At 36.9% G+C, this 19449-nt stretch overlaps 1 protein-coding gene across 4 annotated transcripts in view; it reads right to left on the reverse strand.

Moving 5' to 3' along the window:
* PLA2R1 (phospholipase A2 receptor 1) overlaps positions 1 to 19449 on the reverse strand; it is a 126058-nt gene that overhangs the window by 22940 nt on the left and 83669 nt on the right. For all 4 annotated transcript variants that reach the window (XM_067026160.1, XM_067026157.1, XM_067026159.1 and 1 more), the window contains 5 exons: positions 13761 to 13864; positions 12072 to 12211; positions 3820 to 3937; positions 2999 to 3129; positions 2484 to 2631 (listed from right to left, as the gene is read on the reverse strand). In XM_067026160.1, the coding sequence (XP_066882261.1) occupies positions 2484 to 2631; positions 2999 to 3129; positions 3820 to 3937; positions 12072 to 12211; positions 13761 to 13864 (641 nt within the window). The remainder of the gene's footprint in view (positions 1 to 2483; positions 2632 to 2998; positions 3130 to 3819; positions 3938 to 12071; positions 12212 to 13760; positions 13865 to 19449) is intronic.

The following is a 19449-nucleotide window of genomic DNA, read 5'->3' on the forward strand; positions in this document are numbered from 1 at the left end:
GCTGTGATCAAGTGAGAACCAAGCTCATGTGTTACATACAGATGTTTCCTCTTTACTATGTGCATTTGCCTTTTTGGTCTGTACTATCTTTAGGCTGAATTTAGGCATCCTAAAACACACGAAAAAGGTAAGACCTTCTCAACTGTCTGATCCAAAGTGGCTGGGGTTTCTCTCTGTTTACTGGTTTTTATCACGTTTGGGGTTGAAAAGGAGCATGGTGGATAGGTCTGAAGACCTGGGACTCAATCCCAGTCCTGACCCTAAATGACCAAATTAGTTCATCTCTCTAAACTTTAAATTTCTGGTCTGTAAGAGATTACCAAGGCCTTCATTAGAGGCGTGTGGGTAAAATTCAAGGAGATATTCATATAGAGTACTTACTATGGGATGTGGAACATAGCAGGCACTCAATAAATGCTGCTTCTTGCTCTCCTCACCTCTTCTTGTCACACTCTCCCAAATAAAAATGGCAGAGTGAGGATTTGACTTTTCCTGAAACTGTTACCTCAGTATAGCAGTAGTACATATTGTAAAACCAAAGTAAAATTAATCTATTCACCAATTAAATTTTGATGGGCCACACTTACATCATCTGCTTTTCTTTGTAGAAGTCTGTTTGCCAGCTGATGTACCAAGACTAAATGTTATTTATACAAAACCAACATAATACCAAAGTAGCCATTTTAAAATGATAACAATTATTAAAATTAAAGTAACTGAAATTCTTTGTATGTGTGACCCAAATACCAATTTAACTGGTTTTCCCCACTAAGTCGTGCACCTGTATTTTCACATATATGAATTTCTCCCTATGTTATTGATTTCATCAAGTTTCAAAACATAAGTTATTTTGAGCACTGTGATTTTGCCATCTGCTGCCCTGAGAAAGATCCATGGGAAACCAAGTTCAAAATTGGGGGTCTTGACTTTGCCTTTGTCTCTCTTTTATTCAGATATCTTTATTCTTTCAGGCAGATCAAAGACTTTAGGTTCGAAACCCAATGTAAACACATACTCACGTGGCACACAAAGAAGAGGAGTCAGAATTTGGATATTCGTTGTAGACTACAAGAACTTTTGTAGTTGAATAGTAATATAATAGAAACAATAATAACAAAAGCAACAATTGTTTGTTAAACACATGCTAGGAACTTGCTAAGCATTGCATATATGTAGAGTCTGTGAGATAGTTATTAGTCCATTTTACAGATGCAGAAATCAAGGTTCAGAGAAGATAAGAAACTTGACTGACAGTTTATTTATAGAGGTGGAATAGGAACCCAGGTGGGATTTGAACTCCACCACCATTGCTCTATACTATCTCCAAAAGAACATAAACATTGTTAGTCCCAAAAATATCAAAGAGAGAAAGTAGTCAGAGAGTACATTTCAAGAAGAGATCAACATCAAGGTCCTAGAATAGAATCATTGTATTTGAGAGAACTTGAGTATGTTATTTATTTTTCCTAAGCCTCAAGTTCCTCATCTGTAAAATGCGGAGACTTTTACCTACTTCATAGAAGTGTCGGAAGGATTTTATGGCACAATACTTATAAAAAGCAAGGCACAGTGCCAGGCTCATCATAAGTGTACAAGTAATGACGTATTGATATTATTTCTTTTCTGACGAGACTCTGCTCTTATAATACTCTTGCTATAGCTGATCTGGTATCTTTCAGTTCCTTACCACTACCATGCTAAAGTGATAACTGTGAACTAGGAAAGAGGATTTCTCTGGAACTGCTTTTCTGAGGATGGGTTGATACTTAGTATCATCAAAGAGTTCACATGTATGCAACACTGAGAGGTATAATTCATATTCCAAGTAAGCATATGTATCCTAGGCTGCCTAGAATTCCACACAGCTCCAGACACAAATTATGGCCTTCTAGGGAAGCCTGGGACTCAGTAAAAGCATGAGATGTGAGCTATTGTTGTTGTTGTTTTTATTTTTGTTACTCAAGGTCACTTACAGTGCATTCACATTGTTCATGTCCCCACTGGCTACCTGTAATACTATAGCTCTGCTATTTCATACCAGAAGTCATTGGGGGTTCTGATCATCAGATCTAGAAACGTGCTGTTTGCCATATTTAGCCACAGAGACCATTTTAGGGTTCCAAGAAAGGAGTAAGTATTGAGTTGGTTTATTTCCTTGACTCTCTTCCAACATATTTTCAGTGTCTTTTAAAAAATATCTGAACAGACACATAATCCTAGAACAAGCAGTAAAGCCTTTTAATATGACCAAAATGGATGCATAAACTTGGTCATCACTCAAGTGGTCTCTGGAGTCCTTAGAACCCCACTAGGGAGCACAACCCTGAGGTAGTGGAGATTAAGTGACCATATATATGTAAAGCTTAAAGAGTAAGTGCTGGCACTTAGGTATGAAACTATCATTTATACAGCATGTAAAACAAATGTGGAAGAGAAGAGTGGGCCATGGAAATGAAAGGAATAAAAAAACAAATATTTCTTACCCTGCATTTTTTCACAAACAAACCCATAACCTTCTTCTCTACAGTCTTCAAAATACCATTTTCCAGTGAAATGAAAATTAGGGTTATTTGACAGCAAGGCACAGAGAGGAATGCGTTTTTGAACTTCGGTGGTGTTATGACTTGGAATCTTCAAAAGAATACATGTTTTTTAAAAATGGTAACATAGAATGTTATTATAACATTGATATTTTAATTAAGGACATAATTTTAAAAATTCAAACACTATTATTCTTTTATTTGCATGTAATAAACCTGTTCACAAATCAGTGCATAACCCACAAAATAAATAATTATTGTGATGAGTAAAGAAATTATATTCATGGAACACATGAAAATTATGAATTACATTATTAAAAATTAATATATTAACAACCAACTAATAAAAATTTATGCCTACAAAATATAGGAAGTAAAAAAAGAAAAACTTCAGTAAACAAGTCTCAAATAGGATCTCTTGCTAAAATTATTTTTAAAAAATAAATCTTAAAACTTACATTTACTATATCAAATGGGGACCAATTAGAATATGACACGGGCCTTCCATTTAGCCATTTTTCATAATCATCATTCTGTAACCCTATCCACACATTAGTGGTATGGCCAAAAAGATTCATAGTAATGAAAGCTGAAAAATAAGAATACATTATCAAATTTAATACCATATAAACCATTTGGGTAATCATCAAATTCTGTTTATAGCTATGATTTTATTTAAATGATAGCAAAACTTAATTATGAATCAACTGTAGGAATTTGTTACTTTGTCCTTATTAAGATGATGCAGTCTCTGTCACTTTTGTTCAGTTTAATTTGACAGAAATTAGCTGGCTAAGCCTGGGATTTCATCATATCATTAGCAAAACAATTTCCAGTGTTCATTCAATGCCTTTCTAAACAAAAGAGGGTTTATCCATTATACTTAACTAAAGTGTATGATTATTGCCTAAATAGCAAATGAAAGTGTGTAGGTAACACTAAAGGGATCTAAAAAATTATACCATGCAATTATAATAGACTATACCTCAGATTATTTTAGCCATTTTGAAATGCCGATCATAAATATATCCTTATTCTTTCCACTATGCCTGGTGAGACAAAAGGCTCCAAAAAATCAGCAGTTTGTAAACAATGGAGTGTACTAACTTTTACAGATGTCATGATATAAACCTTATAGGTCAAACTGAAAACTTATGGGTCACCAGCAATATAATACTTAAAATGTTGATTTGGAAATGTTAGTATTTTGGAGAAATAGTTTAACAGATGCTTGAATAAAAATGGTGATTTTTGCCTGATTGAACATTGAGTACTCTACCTTGTTCCACCTCATTTTCAATGGCGACAAGTGTCCCCCCTTCTTCAACACAAAAATCTTGAGCAGATGTCCAGTTCTTCCAATCGCTTGGGTCTTTGGGGATTTTCATCAAAAGGCACTATAAAAATGTCCAAAAAAGCATTCATTTCCATATTTTTCTAAATGAATTAAAAGTTTCCTAAAGATACTGAGGACCAGCTTTGAAAATGTTTTATAATTTTCTTGCACAGAAATGACTGTTTTATTTTTTTCCCTAGCTGCTGCAAAGGTGTGAAAGAAAAACAAAGAGGACCAGCTTTCAAGGTGAGTCAGTGTCTTTTGTGCATTTGCATCATGCGGGAACTGAGGCAAGGATGTGTTTGTCATGCAGGATGTCAGAACGATGTCTTCAGCTCAATGAAAGATAGCATTCCTTCTAAAAAGGAGTCAGCCTGACTGCAAAGTTTACAGTGGAGGATTTAATTTTTAAAATATTTCTTTTGGTGGCAGTTAATAGATTTGTTCAATTTTATTTACAAATACACTTCCTCACTTTAAGTGAGAGAGGAATACTGAGGAATCAAACCACATCAGGTATTTAAATTCACTAAATACTTGGAGTCAGCTATGTGGTCCAAAGGTCAATGAGGAAGAGCCAGAAAAGAAAAAAAATGAGCCCAGTGGGAAGAAAAGCAAGGGAGGACCAAGGAAACCTAGGAAGGAGAAACAAAGGGGAGGGGTGCCAAAAATGTCAAAAGGAACTCAAAAAGAAGGCTGTGGGGTTTGGCAGTGAGAGTTGATTTTCACTCAAGAGAGAATCATGTCTATGGCATGGCAGGGGTTACTCATTATGGGATGAGAAATATGGAATGGTAACTGCTAGGCAGATCAGGCAAGTTGAAGAAAATCACCCCCTCACCAAGCTCAGTGAAATTTAACCATGTTAGTTGGGCTATATGGAGTCAGGGGAGAGGGAAAGATAGAAGAGAAAGGCTGTAACAGATAGGCAAAGTTCCAGAGAAGTCAGGAGAGACTTTATGCAAAAAATATTCCATGTGGATTATTCTCTCATTAATGAACATAGCCAACCCTGGTCATTGATAGATCTGATCTTGAGATCTGCCACTGAGAAAATCCCAGCTACAAGATTATTCTAGGCTAATGTGGCAACCTCCATGCCATGTGGGAGCGCATCTTTCTGCATCCTTCTTTAATTTCTAAGTTATCAGTCCCCCATCCCTTCCCTACCATCATAGACTCCTTACAAAGCAGAGGGACTAAGTGTTGCTCCTCTTTGAACAGCAAAACAAACAAGGTCCTCAGTAAATATTTATGCAACAAAGTAAAAACCAATAGACCCTGAAATGATTGTCAAATGACATTCTCAGGATTCTAGATTTAGTCCAGTGGTTCTCAAACAAGGCCATTTTGCTCCTCAGGTGATATCTTCATAATGTCTAGAGACATTTTGGTTGTCACAGTTGCGGGGGGAGGGGGTGGTGACTGCTATTGGCAGCTAGTGAGTTGAGACCAGGGATACTGCTAAACATTCTATAATGCACCGGTCAGTCTCTCAAAACAAGGAATTATCCAGCCCCTAATGTCAATACTGCTCAGGTAATTCTTTTCAGAACCCAATTCCGAACATGTCACCCTTCAGAGATTTTCCACTGTTCTTAGGATAAAAACCAGAAACTCTGACCTAGCCTGAATTTGAGTTGCCAACTAAGAGAGGAAGTACATTTTCTCTTCTTCTGATCCCCTTTACTTTATTTGCTTCACAAAGAAATGGAATTGGCTTTCAAGGGTTTTAATTTTATAACAACTATCCTTTTATCAATTTCCTTTCATTCTGCCTCTTTGCTCTAATTACAAATTCCAAAGAGTGGCACATACTAATTATTAGGAAGTCTTATCATTTAATGCAAATTCACCTTGTGTTCAGATAGTTCCACTAATGAACCATGCATAAATACCAGTGAACCTCACTGTTTCAGTTAGCTCAATAAATCTCTCCAGAAAATACACATACATACCCCCGCTTCCCACCCAGCCCCCCCCACCCTGTTTGCCTCAGCCAGGATTTACCAGCTTGAGTATGGGAGTGTAGACCCCCATTGCCACAACTTCATTGTTTCTAAAAATATGACATGTTTACTAACACACGTTGAAATTGTGTCAATAATTAAAGCAAAGTAGCAAGATGGAGTACAACACCCTCAATTTTATATTGTTTATTTACTTACTGATTTGCAAAATGTGATCAAGTTGAATGCATCTCTGATTATTACGGTGAATTAAGGATACCTTACTGTATTCCAAACAAGTTTTGAATATAAAACTCTTTTGTCGGGCTTCCCTGGTGGCGCAGTGGTTGAGAATCCGCCTGCCGATGCAGGGGATACGGGTTCGTGCCCCGGTACGGGAAGATCCCACATGCTGCGGAGCGGCTGGGCCCGTGAGCCATGGCCGCTGAGCCTGCGCGTCCGGAGCCTGTGCCCCGCAACGGGAGAGGCCACAACAGTGAGAGGCCCGCGTACCACAAAAAAAAAAAAAAAAAAAAAACTCTTTTGTCTCAAAGTCATTTCCAGTTCAATACTTGAAAATGGAATTCATGATCTTCCTCCCAAATTTGGTCCTTTTTCAGTGTTCTTACCGATGTTGAATGGCATAGTCAGTCATGCATTTACCTAAATCTGAAACCTGAGCATCTTCTCACTCTTCAGTCACCTTCATCACCCCTTCTGTCCTACCATTTGGACATCCCATTTCTGAGACCTTCACTACTCCCCCTACTCCCAACACCCCACAGTCTCTGTCACCAACATCTTAGCCTAAAGGACTTATCTCTTGCTTGGACTATTGCAACATCTTTCTAACTGCTCTTACTCTCCTCAACCTCGCCTTCCTCCAATCTATCTTTGGTACTGCAGCCTGAACGATTCTTTTCAAAACTCAATCTCAATGATCATGTCCCTCTTTAGTTAAAACCCTTCAGGGTTTCCTATTGCTCTTAGGATAAAAACCAGAAACTCTAACACAATAATCACCCTTGCCTACTTCTTTTGTCTCACTTTCTACATTCTAGTTCTCTATGCTCCTTTTACTTTCTTCAATATGTCACATTCCTTCTCACCACAGGTCCTTAGTACATGTAGTTTTCCCTACTTTTAATGCTTCCTGTCCTCTGACCACCTCAGTCAGGTCCTCCTGTTACATACTTTTATGGAACTGTGTAACTCTCCATCGCTTGTGTCACAGTTGTAAATTAGAGTTATTTTCCTGATTAATTTGCTAATGTTTTCTCCCCCTCTAGTCTGTAAGCTCCCAAAGAGAAGGGATTATATTTGTTTTCCTCACCATTGAGTCGCCAATATCCAGCATAGTTAAATGCAATGAATGAATAAAGTGCTAAGAATTTGAATAATTTAAAAGAGGAGAGAGTATTTTTTGTTTGTTTTTTTTTTTAAGGAAAAACTATGTCGTGCGTGAAACCAAATATTGGCTAATCCAAAATTAGATGGTGCAAAGCAGCCATCAGCACTAAATCCAGGTCCCTGAATAAAAATGTATAAGTAGAAGCACAAGAGTTAATCTAATATACATACAGAATTTCTCCCTCTTACATACAACTCTGCGGTGACAAGTATCTTAGATGACTCACTCTTCCTGGGGTAATCCCTGGTCAAGCCTCTTTTACATCATCAAACATGGGGAAAATAATTTATGAGAAATGTAAAAAGACACGTAACTTCTGGTATCTCAGTTTTGAAATTCCTAAAGGTGAAGAGTCAACCAAGTGGGACTTTTTTCATAGAAATAACCAATGAAAATTTGTCCTAGGAAGTTGACAAACAAGAAGCAATGTTTAGTGGAACATAATACATTGACGCTTATTCATAATTCTGAAGTGAGTAATGTCTGTCGTTGCTATCTCCCAGTTTTCCTTCTGTAGCTTTTTTTTGTTAGTCAGAACTCTCCCCACTGGGCTTTCCACTCCTCTCAACTATTAACCCTCTTATTCCCACCTTTTCTAATGATCTGATAAACCCACTTATCCCAAAGTGTAGGTGACAGATGAGGCCATCTCAGAAATATTTCCCTTAAAAAACATAATGGAAAGTGTTAAGTAAGGCAAAGGAATGAGACTCCAGTGGTGGGATTTTAGCCATTAATATGCAGGGGAGAGCACTGTGGGTGGGGAGACACACTTGGAGACCCTGAAATCTCACTCTGTAACAGGTCACCCTCTCATGAAGCCTGCTGTGACCCTATACTTAGTAATCAAATCCTCTGAATGATTAGAAGACTAAGTTGTGTAACTTGCGTTGCTGGGCAATTATTGGCTGCACATTAGAATAACCGAGGGAGCTCTTAACAAATACTGATGCCTGGATCCCATGCAGATCAATTAAATCAGAATCTTTAGGATGTCACCTGCACCTTGATATGTTTAGAAAGCTCACCTGGTGATTCTAAATATTTGATCAGGGCTGTGAACCACTAATCTAGCTACTAGTTATCAATAAAAATTAAAAATACCCTCTGAGCTACATGAGGGTGTTTAAATCCTGCTCCATAGTTAGCCTCAGAAAGCACTTCTCCTCTCATGTGTGTGGCTGTGCTTTACTCATGGCCCTTCTTATTCTTTCAAAGGAAGTATTCACTTGCTCTTTTGCCCTGGGTCTGCTGTACCATCACCATTACCATGCCCGTATGTGTACGTACTCCCAATGTTTACACAGGAGGAAACATGGAATAGAGCTAAGCTGTGTAGATAAGAAAGTTTAAGGAAAGGACAATGGCCAAGGGTAAACCAAAAACAACCATTGTAAGTTTCTAAGAATTATTTATCTAATGCCAAGGGTATGACTTGTCATGAATTTCCTTAAAATATTCTTTTTTATACACGGGATGTACTTGTTTTAATAGTTGTGAAAAACTATCAGGTACAAGAATTAACTAAAAATGGATCAAAACCTAAATATAAGACCTAAAACCATGAAGCTCTTAGAAGAAAACATGAGGTAAATATTTGTGAACTTGGATTTAGCAACATATTCTTAGATGTAACACCAAAAGCATGAGCAACAGAAGAAAAATTAGAGAAATTGAACTTCATTAAAATTAAAAACTTTTGTGCATCAAAGGACATTATAAATAAAGTAAAAAGACAACCTAAAGAATGAGAGAAAATACCTACAAAACATATATTTGATAAGGGTTTTATATCTGGATTATAAAAAGAACTCCTACAACTCAATAACAAAAAGACAAATAACCCAAATAAAAAAGTGGGCAAAGGAGTCAAATAGACATTTTTCCAAAGACAATATACAAATGGTCAATAAGCACATGAGAAGATGCTCAACATCATTAGTCATTAGGGAAATGCAAATCAAAACCACAGTGAGATAACATTAGACTCTAGTGTTGGGAGTAATCAAAAAGACAGGTAATAACAAGTGTCGTCAAAAAAAATAACAAGTGTTGTCAAGGATGAGGAAAAATTGCTAGCATACACTGTTGGCAGGATTGTAAAATGGTTCAGCCACTGTGGAAAACAGTTTGCTCGTTCTTCAAAAAGTGAAACATAGAATTAGCATATGATATGGCAATTCCACTCCTAGGTATATACCCCAAAGAAGTGAAAACAGGGACTCCAACAGATACTTGTATGCCAATGTTCATAGCCAATTTATTCACAATAGCTAAAAAGTGGAAATAACCAAAGTCCATCGACAGATGAATGGATAAACAAAATGTGGCATGGAATATTATTCAGTCATAAAAAGGAATGAAGTTCTGATACATGCTATAACATGGGTAACCTTGAAAACATTATGCTAAGTGAAATAAGCCAGCCACAAAAGGAAAATATTGTATGAGTTCATTTATATGAATTATCTAGAATAGGCAAATTCACAGAGCTGGAAAATAGATTAGAGCTTACTGTGGGCTAGAGGGGATGGAGAATAAAGAGCTATTGCTTAACCAATTACAGAGTTTCTGTCTGGGATGATGATAAGTTTTGGAAATAGAAGTGATAGTTGAATAACATTGTGAATGTAATTAATGCCACTGAACTGTACATTTGTAAATGGTTTAAATGGCATATTTTATGTTATACATATTTTACCACAATAAAAAGCTAATTGTCAAAGGTTTTAATAAAAACCTTAGTTATACTCAAGTTCTATTGAATATTTGCTCTGTTTGTCATATTGAAATGTATAAATAATTTACAACTCGTAGAAAGAGTTTATGGTTTGAGAAAATAAGAAGCAGACTGAAGGTATCAACTATTAAAAATAGTGTGTCTCAATACTATATAATGTTTTAGAGAATTACTATATTATTTTAGAAAATATTTCACAGTGCCCCCAGACTGATTGTGTCATAGGGCTAAGATGATTGGTAATTCTTAAGTTATTATATGAAGTGGCAGCTGTAGGAAAGGGACAAGACCCAGGGTCAAAAACTTAAGGTTGATTCTCAGCCTGACACTTATTCGCTATAAGTTTCAGAAAAACCACACGATTTTATTAGACTCAGTCTTCTCATAAGTAAGATGGGATAACAATTCTGTGTATTTTAAAAATTCAATAAAACAAGAAATATATATACATATTCATATATATATATGAAATTGCCAGCAGAAGCAGTTAGCTACATGGTAGAAGAAACCCAAATGTCCATCAATGGATAAATGGAAAAGCAAAATGTGTTATGTACATATAATGGAATATTATTCAGTCTTAAAAAGGAAGAAAATTCTGACACATGCTACAACATGGGTGAGCCTGGAGGACGTTGTGCTAAGTGAAATAAGCCAGTTACAAAAGGACAAGTACTGTATGATTCCACTTACATGTGGTGTCTGAAATAGTCAAATTAATAGAGATGAAGTAGAATAGTGGTTGCCAGGGGCTGTGGGGAGGGAGAATGAGGGGTTGTTGTTTAATGGGTTTAGAGTTTCAGTTTTGTAAGATGAAAAACGTTTGCAGAGTCATTGCACAGCAGTGTGATTATACTTAACATTACTGCACACTATACATTTAAAAATGGTCAAGATGGTAAATTCTATATTATGTGAATATTACCATAATTAAAAACATCAGTGCTAAATATGTAGTGGGTGCTCAATAAATGTGTATTAAGTCCAAATGGCCCCATTTCACAAATTAACAATGATAGGAAGATCACAAGGGAGGCAATGCCCTGCCAATGTAACTAAACACAGAGACTGAAAATTGTCCATGATGGAGGAGCAATTTCATAGTAGCATATGAAATTATGACACAGTTTGAGTTTTTAATTATCAAAGAGTTAAACATTTATAATTTGAGATGCATTTTAATTACTTCCACCTAAGGCTTATAAAGTTATTTTATTTTAAAACATAAGGAGTGGAGGGGAAGTCTCAGCCTTAATTGGAGACAGTATCAGAAATAATAAATCTAGTTTACAGTATCCCCACTGGCCATTTAGAAAAAAATCCAATTCTGCATGGAAGTGCCGGCTATAGGAGGCTCAAGACAAAGTTGATGGAGCTACATTATTAGTCAGGCAATTGACAAGGCGGGTAGAGCACTATGAGTGCTCCAGGCAGGGAAGACGCAAAAGAAGAAGACACAGTCTGGGCCCTCTGGAGCTGACAGCTCATTTGGGAACAGGGCCTAGATACACATGCCCCCCCCCCCACATGACCACACGCACACACACGCCCTCACACATGTGCACGCACCCACATCCCACCTAACGAAACAGTCATACAGCGCAATGAATGACAATGTCAGTAGCAAAAACTGAGTATACATACGAAGGGTGGTGTCAAGGCTGTTTTTGACAAAACCTTTTTTTTTTTTTTTTTTTTTTTTTTTTTTTTTTTTTTGCGGGCCTCTCACTGTTGTGGCCTCTCCCGTTGCGGAGCACAGGCTCCGGATGCGCAGGCCCAGCGGCCATGGCTCACGGGCCCAGCCGCTCCGCGGCATGTGGGATCCTCCCGGACCAGGGCACGAACCCGTGTCTCCTGCATCGGCAGGCGGATTCTCAACCACTGCGCCACCAGGGAAGCCCGACAAAACCTTTTAATTTCAAGAGATCTGTCCCTAAATAGAAAAATTCTCAAATCTCTTGAAAATTGTGACAAAAAAATTCCAGGTCCAATGGACAACTCATGGGTTTTCAAAGCTACACCTGCTTTTTGATTACTTTCTAAAATTAAAACCTACAAAAGAGAAACAAAAACAACTTTTTGAAAACAAGTTTACCTTATAGTCAAAATACAACCATCCTTTGGGACATGTTCCATGTTTTTTTGGTGTATCTTTCTCTTTCTCTATGATCCAAAACTTTTTCCGCTTACAGATGCTAGGCATAGAAACTGAACACTCTTCACTAGCCCAGAGTCCTGGAAGAGAAAATGGTTAGAAATGACCAGATACAATGGTGACTCTTTGTAGGCATTCTCTATTGGTCACTGTTTTTTTATGACTGCTGTGGTTTACCAGACTTCGTTAAATCTAGAAATTGAACTAAATTTAACTACTAATCATAGAGTTCTCTAGTGACAAGAGCTAACTGGGCAAGGTGCCAAATCAGTAATTTTAATTTAAGAATGTAGAAATTTTGCAAATGCAAAAGAAAAAAAAAATCTAAACAAATACTGCGATTGCAATCACAAAACTGATGAAAGTTTTAAGAATATTTGACTTGGTTAGCCAAAGAATACTTTGTAGAGTAATATTTTTGACTTAAAGTATTCAACCTCAAGGTAAAAATATTCTAAAACAATAGATGATCATTTCTACTTTATAATTATTAAAAATAGAATAATTTAGAAAAAATAACTCAGGAACTTCTAAGGAAGAAAGAAGCACTTCTGAACCCTGACCCTTAAACAAAACACACATACTTAGAGACATGCCCTCAGGAATATATCCCAAAGTCCTCTGTCTCTTGGAAAATGTTCTTTTAATTAGAAGAGCTATATTTTCAGAGTAAAGGTTATAGAATTCATTTCATTAGCATTCAAGTTATAAATTCCAGAATAGGGCAAGGATGCATGTAAATTGCAAGGGCAGATTCAGTTTTCTAGTGTGAGGGTTATGAGCCAAAAAGATATTGGCATTCTGAAAGAGGGGCCAGAATGCTATTTTCAATGCCGATTAGCTGCTATTCTTCCAGAATCACGAATAGCCTTTCTGTAGGCTGTTGTGACACCTGCTGGCAAAAGCGAGCTGATTAACAACATGGTTTTTCCTCTCTTAACTTTCTCTGCAGCTGCCCTTACATCAGAGATTGCTTTCCATGTTTATCCCTCTCCTGACTTGGGAGAATCTGTTAGAGTCAGGGACATCATTACCTTTTATTGGATAGAAACTGTGGGATGGATATGAGTGGACAATCAACCCCAATAACACTGTATTGATGAAGAGAATTAAAAAACCTATCTTAAATGTGCATGTAAATCCACCTGGCAAAGAGTTGGTGTTCTAAGGCAGGCAGCAATTAATGTCTGGTGTTAAAAAAAAGAACACTGAATTCAATGAAAATTTTTCTTAAATGGGAAAATGAAAGTAAATTTCAGAGGTTAAAGTTCTGACCAATTATAAACTGGATACTACAAAAAGATTTTTAAAAATGGGCCCATGTTGAAATTTCATAGAGAATAGTTATTTGTCAGGCAATTTTTAACCCATTTCAGTGGGCGCATTTTTGGTAGTTTTGGCTCAAGAGGAAGGACTTATCTGCATGTAAATTATTTTCAAGAACATGAATGCATGGAATAAACTGTAGGAATGGTCATCCTTAAGACTTATAAAATTAAACACACTCAGCTGAAAAGCAAAATAACCAAACAAAACCTTCTCACTGAACTAATGCAATGAAATGGAGACTTCAAGTCTTCTGAAAATTATGTTTGTATTATAAACCCCAAAGTGGATGAACAAACTAACCTGTTATGGATGAAATGAAGCCACATCTCTGGCTCTGATTAATCATGGATTCTTCTTTTCCTTTGTCCCAGTTCTGGTATATTACTGGTGATCCATCTCTCCAGCTGCAGGAAAATTTAAAAATTAAAGGTCTTCTCTCATTCTGCACGTTCAATCTCCAACACCATTTTTGGAGTTCTGGGATATGGACTGAAGGCATAATATTTTATTAAATAAAAAAAAAATTCATGTCTGTGGTTAGGGAAATGAAAATTTATAAGTTAAAGATAATGTTTGAAAGCTATTCAACACATTTTTTTAAATTAAATTAAATTTTTTTTTATACAGTATGTTCTTCTTAGTCATCCATTGTATACACATCAGTGTATACATGTCAATCCCAATCTCCCAATTCATCACACACCACCACCACCACCCATGCCATTTACCCCCCTTGGTGTCCATATGTTTGTTCTCTACATCTGTGTCTTTATTTCTGCCCTGGAAACCGGTTCACCTGTACCATTTTCTAGGTTCCACACGTATGCGTTAATATACGATATTTGTTTTTCTCTTTCTGACGTACTTCACTCTATATGACAGTCTCTAGATGCATCCACGTCTCTACAAATGACCCAATTTTGTTCCTTTCTATGGCTGAGTAATATTCCATTGTATATATGTACCACATCTTTATGCATTCGTCTGTTGATGGGCATTTAGGTTGCTTCCATGACCTGGCTATTGTCAATAGTGCTGCAATGAACATTGGGGTGAATGTATCTTTTTGAATTATGGCTTTCTCAGGGAATATGCCCAGTAGTGGGATTGCTGGGTCATATGGTAATTCTATTTTTTGTTTTCTAAGGAACCTCCATACTGTTCTCTACAGTGGCTGTATCAATTTACATTCCCACCAACAGTGCAAGAGTGTTCTCTTTTCTCCACACCCTGTCCAGAACTTGTTGTTTGTAGATTTTCTGATGATGACCATTCTAATTGGTGTGAGATGATATCTCATTGCAGTTTTGATTTGCATTTCTCTAATAATTAGTGATGTTGAGCAGGTTTTCATGTGCTTCTTGACCACCTGTATGTCTTCTTCGGAGAAATATCTATTTAGGTCTTCTGCCCACTTTTGGATTGGGTTGTTTGTTTTTTTAATATTGAGCTGCATGAGTTGTTTATATATTTTAGAGATTAATCCTTTTTCTATTGATTTGTTAGCAAATATTTTCTCCCATTCTGAGAGTTGCCTTTTCTTCTTGTTTATGGTTTCCTTTGCTGTGCAAAAGCTTTGAAGTTTCATTAGGTCCCATTTGTTTATTTTTGTTTTTATTTCCATTACTCTAGGAGGTGGATCAAAAAAGATCTTGTTGTGATTTATGTCAGAGAGTGTTCTTCCTATGTTTTCCTCTAAGAGTTTGATAGTGTCAGGTCTTACATTTAGGTCTCTAATCCGTTTTGAGTTTATTTTTGTGTATGGTGTTAGGGAGTGTTCTAATTTCATTCTTTTACATGTAGCTGTCCAGTTTTCTCAGCACCACTTATTGAAGAGACTGCCTTTTCTCCATTTTATATCCTTGCCTCCTTTGTCATAGATTAGTTGACCATAGGTGGTTGGGTTTATCTCTGGGCTGTCTATCCTGTTCCATTGATCTATATTTCTGTTTTTGTGCCAGTACCATATTGTCTTGATTACTGTAGCTTTGTTGTATAGTCTGAAGTCAGGGAGTCTGATTCCTCCAGCTCCATTTTTTTCCCTCAAGACTGCTTTGGCTATTTGGGGTCCTTTGTGTCTCCATACAAATTTTAAGATTTTTTGTTTTAGTTCTGTAAAAAATGCCGTTGGTAATTTGACAGGGATTGCATTGAATCTGTAGATTGCTTTGGGTAGTATAGTCATTTTTGCAATGTTGGTTATTCCAATCCAAGAACATGGTATATCTCTCCATCTGTTGGTATCATCTTTAATTTCTTTCATCAATGTCTTATAGTTTTCTGCATACAGGTCTTTTGTCTCCCTATGTAGGTTTTTTCCTAGGTATTTTATTCTTTTTGTTGCAATAGTAAATGAGAGTGTTTCCTTATTTTCTCTTTCAGATTTTTCATCATTAGTGCATAGGAATGCAAGAGATTTCTATGCATTAATTTTGTATCCTGCAACTTTACCAAATTCATTTATTAGCTCTAGTAGTTTTCTGGTGGCATCTTTAGGATTCTCTATGTATAGTATCGTCATCTGCAAACAGTGACAGTTTTACTTCTTCTTTTCCCGTTTGTATTCCTTTTATTTCTTCTCTGATTGCTGTGGCTAGGACTTCCAAAACTGTGTTGAATAATAGTGGTGAGAGTGGACATCCTTGTCTCGTTACTGATCTTAGAGGAAATGCTTTCAGTTTTTCACCATTGAGAATGATGTTTGCTGTGGGTTTGTCATATATGGCCTTTAGTATGTTGAAGTAGGTTCCCTCTATGCCCACTTTCTGGAGAGTTTTTCTCATAAATGGTGTTGAATTTTCTCAAAAGCTTTTTCTGCATCTATTGAGATTATCATATGGTTTTTATTCTTCAGTTTGTTAATATGGTGTATCACATTGACTGATTTGCGTATATTGAGGAACCCTTGCATCTCTGGGATAAATTCCACTTGATCATGGTGTATGATCCTTTTCATGTGTTGTTGGATTCTGTTTCCTAGTATTTTGTTGAGGATTTTTGCATCTATATTCATTAGTGATATTGGTCTGTAATTTTCTTTTTTTGTAGTATCTTTGTCTGGTTTTGGAATCAGGGTGATGGTGGCCTCATAGAATGAGTTTGGGAGTTTTCCTTCCTCTGCAATTTTTTGGAAGAGTTTGAGAGGATGGGTGTTAGCTCTTCTCTAAATGTTTGATAGAATTCACCTGTGAAGCCATCTGGTCCTGGACTTTTGTTTGTTGGAAGATTTTTAATCACAGTTTCAATTTCAGTGCTTGTGATTGGTCTGTTCATATTTTCTATTTCTTCCTGGTTAGTCTTGGAAGGTTATACCTTTTAAGAATTTGTCCATTTCTTCCAGGTTGTCCATTTTATTGGCATAGAGTTGCTTGTAATAGTCTCTTAGGATGCTTTGTATTTCTGTGGTGTCTGTTCTCACTTCTTTTTCATTTCTAATTTTATTGATTTGAGTCCTCTCCCTCTTTTTCTTGATGAGTCTGGCTAATGGTTTATCTATTTTGTTTATCTTCTCAAAGAACCAGCTTCTAGTTTTTTTGATCTTTGCTATTGTTTTCTTTGTTTCTATTTCATTTCTTTCCTCTCTGATGTTTATGATTTCTTTCCTTCTACCAACTTTGGGTTTTGTGTGTTCTTCTTTCTCTCTCTTCTTTCACTTTAGGTGTAAAGTTCGATTGTTTATTTGGGATTTTTCTTGTTTCTTGAGGTAGGCCTTTATAGCTATATACTTCCGTCTTCGAACTGCTTTTGCTGCATCCCATAGATTTTGGATCATCATGTTTTCATTGTCATTTGTCTCTAGGTATTTTTTGATTTCCTCTTTGATTTCTTCAGTGATCTCTTGGTTATTTAGTAATGTATTGTTTAGCGTCCATGTGTTTGTGTTTTTTTCATTTTTTCCCTGTAATTGATTTCTAATCTCATAGCATTGTGGTCAGAAAAGATGTTTGATATGATTTCAATTTTCTTAAATTTAACTGAGGCTTTATTAGTTACCCAAGATGTGATCTATCCTGGAGAATGTTCTGTGTGCACTTAAGAAAGTGTAATCTGCTGGTTTTGGATGGAATGTGCTATAAATATCAATTAAATCTATCTGGTCTATTGGGTCATTTAAAGTTTGTGCTTCCTCATTAATTTTCTGTTTGGATGATCTGTCCATTGGTGTAAGTGAGGTGTTAAGGCCCCCCACTATCATTGTGTTACTGTCGATTTCCTCTTTTATTGCTGTTAGCAGTTGCCTTATGTATTGAGGTGCTCCTATGTTGGGTGCATATATATTTATAATTGTTATATCTTCTTCCTGGATTGATCCCTTGATCATTATGTAGTGTCTTTCCTTGTCTCTTGTAACATTCTTTATTTTAACGTCTATTTTATCTGATATGAGTATAGCTACTCCAGCTTTCTTTTGATTTCCATTTGCATGGCATATCTTTTTCCATCCCCTCACTTTCAGTCTGTATGTGTCCCTAGGTCTGAAGTGGGTCTCTTGTAGACAGCATATATATGGGTCTTGTTTTTGTATCCATTCAGCAAGCCTGTGTCTTTTGGTTGGAGCATTTAATCCATTCATGTTTAAGGTAATTATCAATATGTATGTTCCTATTACCATTTTCTTAATTGTTATGTGTTTGTTTTTGTAGGTCCTTTTCTTCTCTTGTGTTTCCCACTTAGAGAAGTTCCTTTAGCATTTGCTGTAGAGCTGGTTTGGTGGTGCTGAATTCTATTAGGTTTTGTAAAGCTTTTGATTTCTCCATCGAATCTGAATGAGATCCTTGCTGGGTAGAGTAATCTTGGTTGTAGGTTCTTCCCTTTCATCACTTTAAGTATATTATGCCACTCGCTTCTGGCTTGTAGAGTTTCTGCTGAGAAATCAGCTGTTAACCTCATGGGAGTTCCCTTGTTTGTTATCGTTTTTCCCTTGCTGCTTTCAATAATTTTTCTTTGTCTTTAATTTTTGCCAATTTGATTACTATGTGTCTCTCATGTTTCTCCTTGGGTTTATCCTGTATCAGACTCTCTGCGCTTCCTTGACTTGGGTGGGTATTTCCTTTCCCACGTTAGGGACGTTTTCGACTATAATCTCTTCAAATATTTTCTCAGGTCCCTTCTCTATCTCTTCTCCCTCTGGAACCCCTATAATGTAAATGTTGTTGCATTTAATATTGTCTCAGAGGTCTCTTAGGCTGCCTTCATTTCTTTTCATTCTTTTTTCTTTATTCTCTTCCACAGCAGTGAATTACACCATTCTGTCTTCCAGGTCACTTATCCGTTCTTCTGCCTCAGTTATTCTGCTATTGATTCCTTCTAGTGTAGTTTTCATTTCAGTTATTGTATTATTCATCTGTGTTTGTTTGTTCTTTAATTCTTCTAGATCTCTGTTAAACATTTCTTGCATTTTCTCAATCTTTGCCTCCATTCTTTTTCCGAGGTCCTGGATCATCTTCAGTATCATTATTCTGAATTCTTTTTCTGGAAGATTGCCTATCTCCACTTCATTTAGTTGTTTTTCTGGGGTTTTATCTTGTTCCTTCTTCTGGTACATAGCCCTCTGCCTTTTCATCTTGTGTATCTTTCTGTGAATGTGGTTTTTGTTCCACTGGCTGTAGGATTGTAGTTCTTCATGCTTTTGCTGTCTTCCCTCTGGTGGATGAGGCTATCTAAGAGGCTTGTGCAAGTTTCCTGATGGGAGGGACTGGTGGTGGGTAGAGCTGGCTGTTGCTCTGGTGGGCAGAGCTAGTAAAACTTTAATCTGCTTGTCTGCTGATGTGTGGGTCTTGGTTCCCTCCCTGTTGGTTGTTTGGCCTGAGGTGACCCAACACTGTAGCCTACCTGGGCTCTTTGGTGGGGCTAATGGTGGACTCTGGGAGGGCTCACGCCAAGGAGTACTTCCCAGAACTTCGGCTGCCTGTGTCCTTGTCCTCACAGTGAGGCACAGCCACCCCCCCGCCTCCGCAGGAGACCCTCCAACACTAGCAGGTAGGTCTGG

Source organism: Kogia breviceps, chromosome 2 (genome assembly GCF_026419965.1).
Source record: "Kogia breviceps isolate mKogBre1 chromosome 2, mKogBre1 haplotype 1, whole genome shotgun sequence".
NCBI classification, from domain to species: domain Eukaryota; kingdom Metazoa; phylum Chordata; class Mammalia; order Artiodactyla; family Physeteridae; genus Kogia; species Kogia breviceps.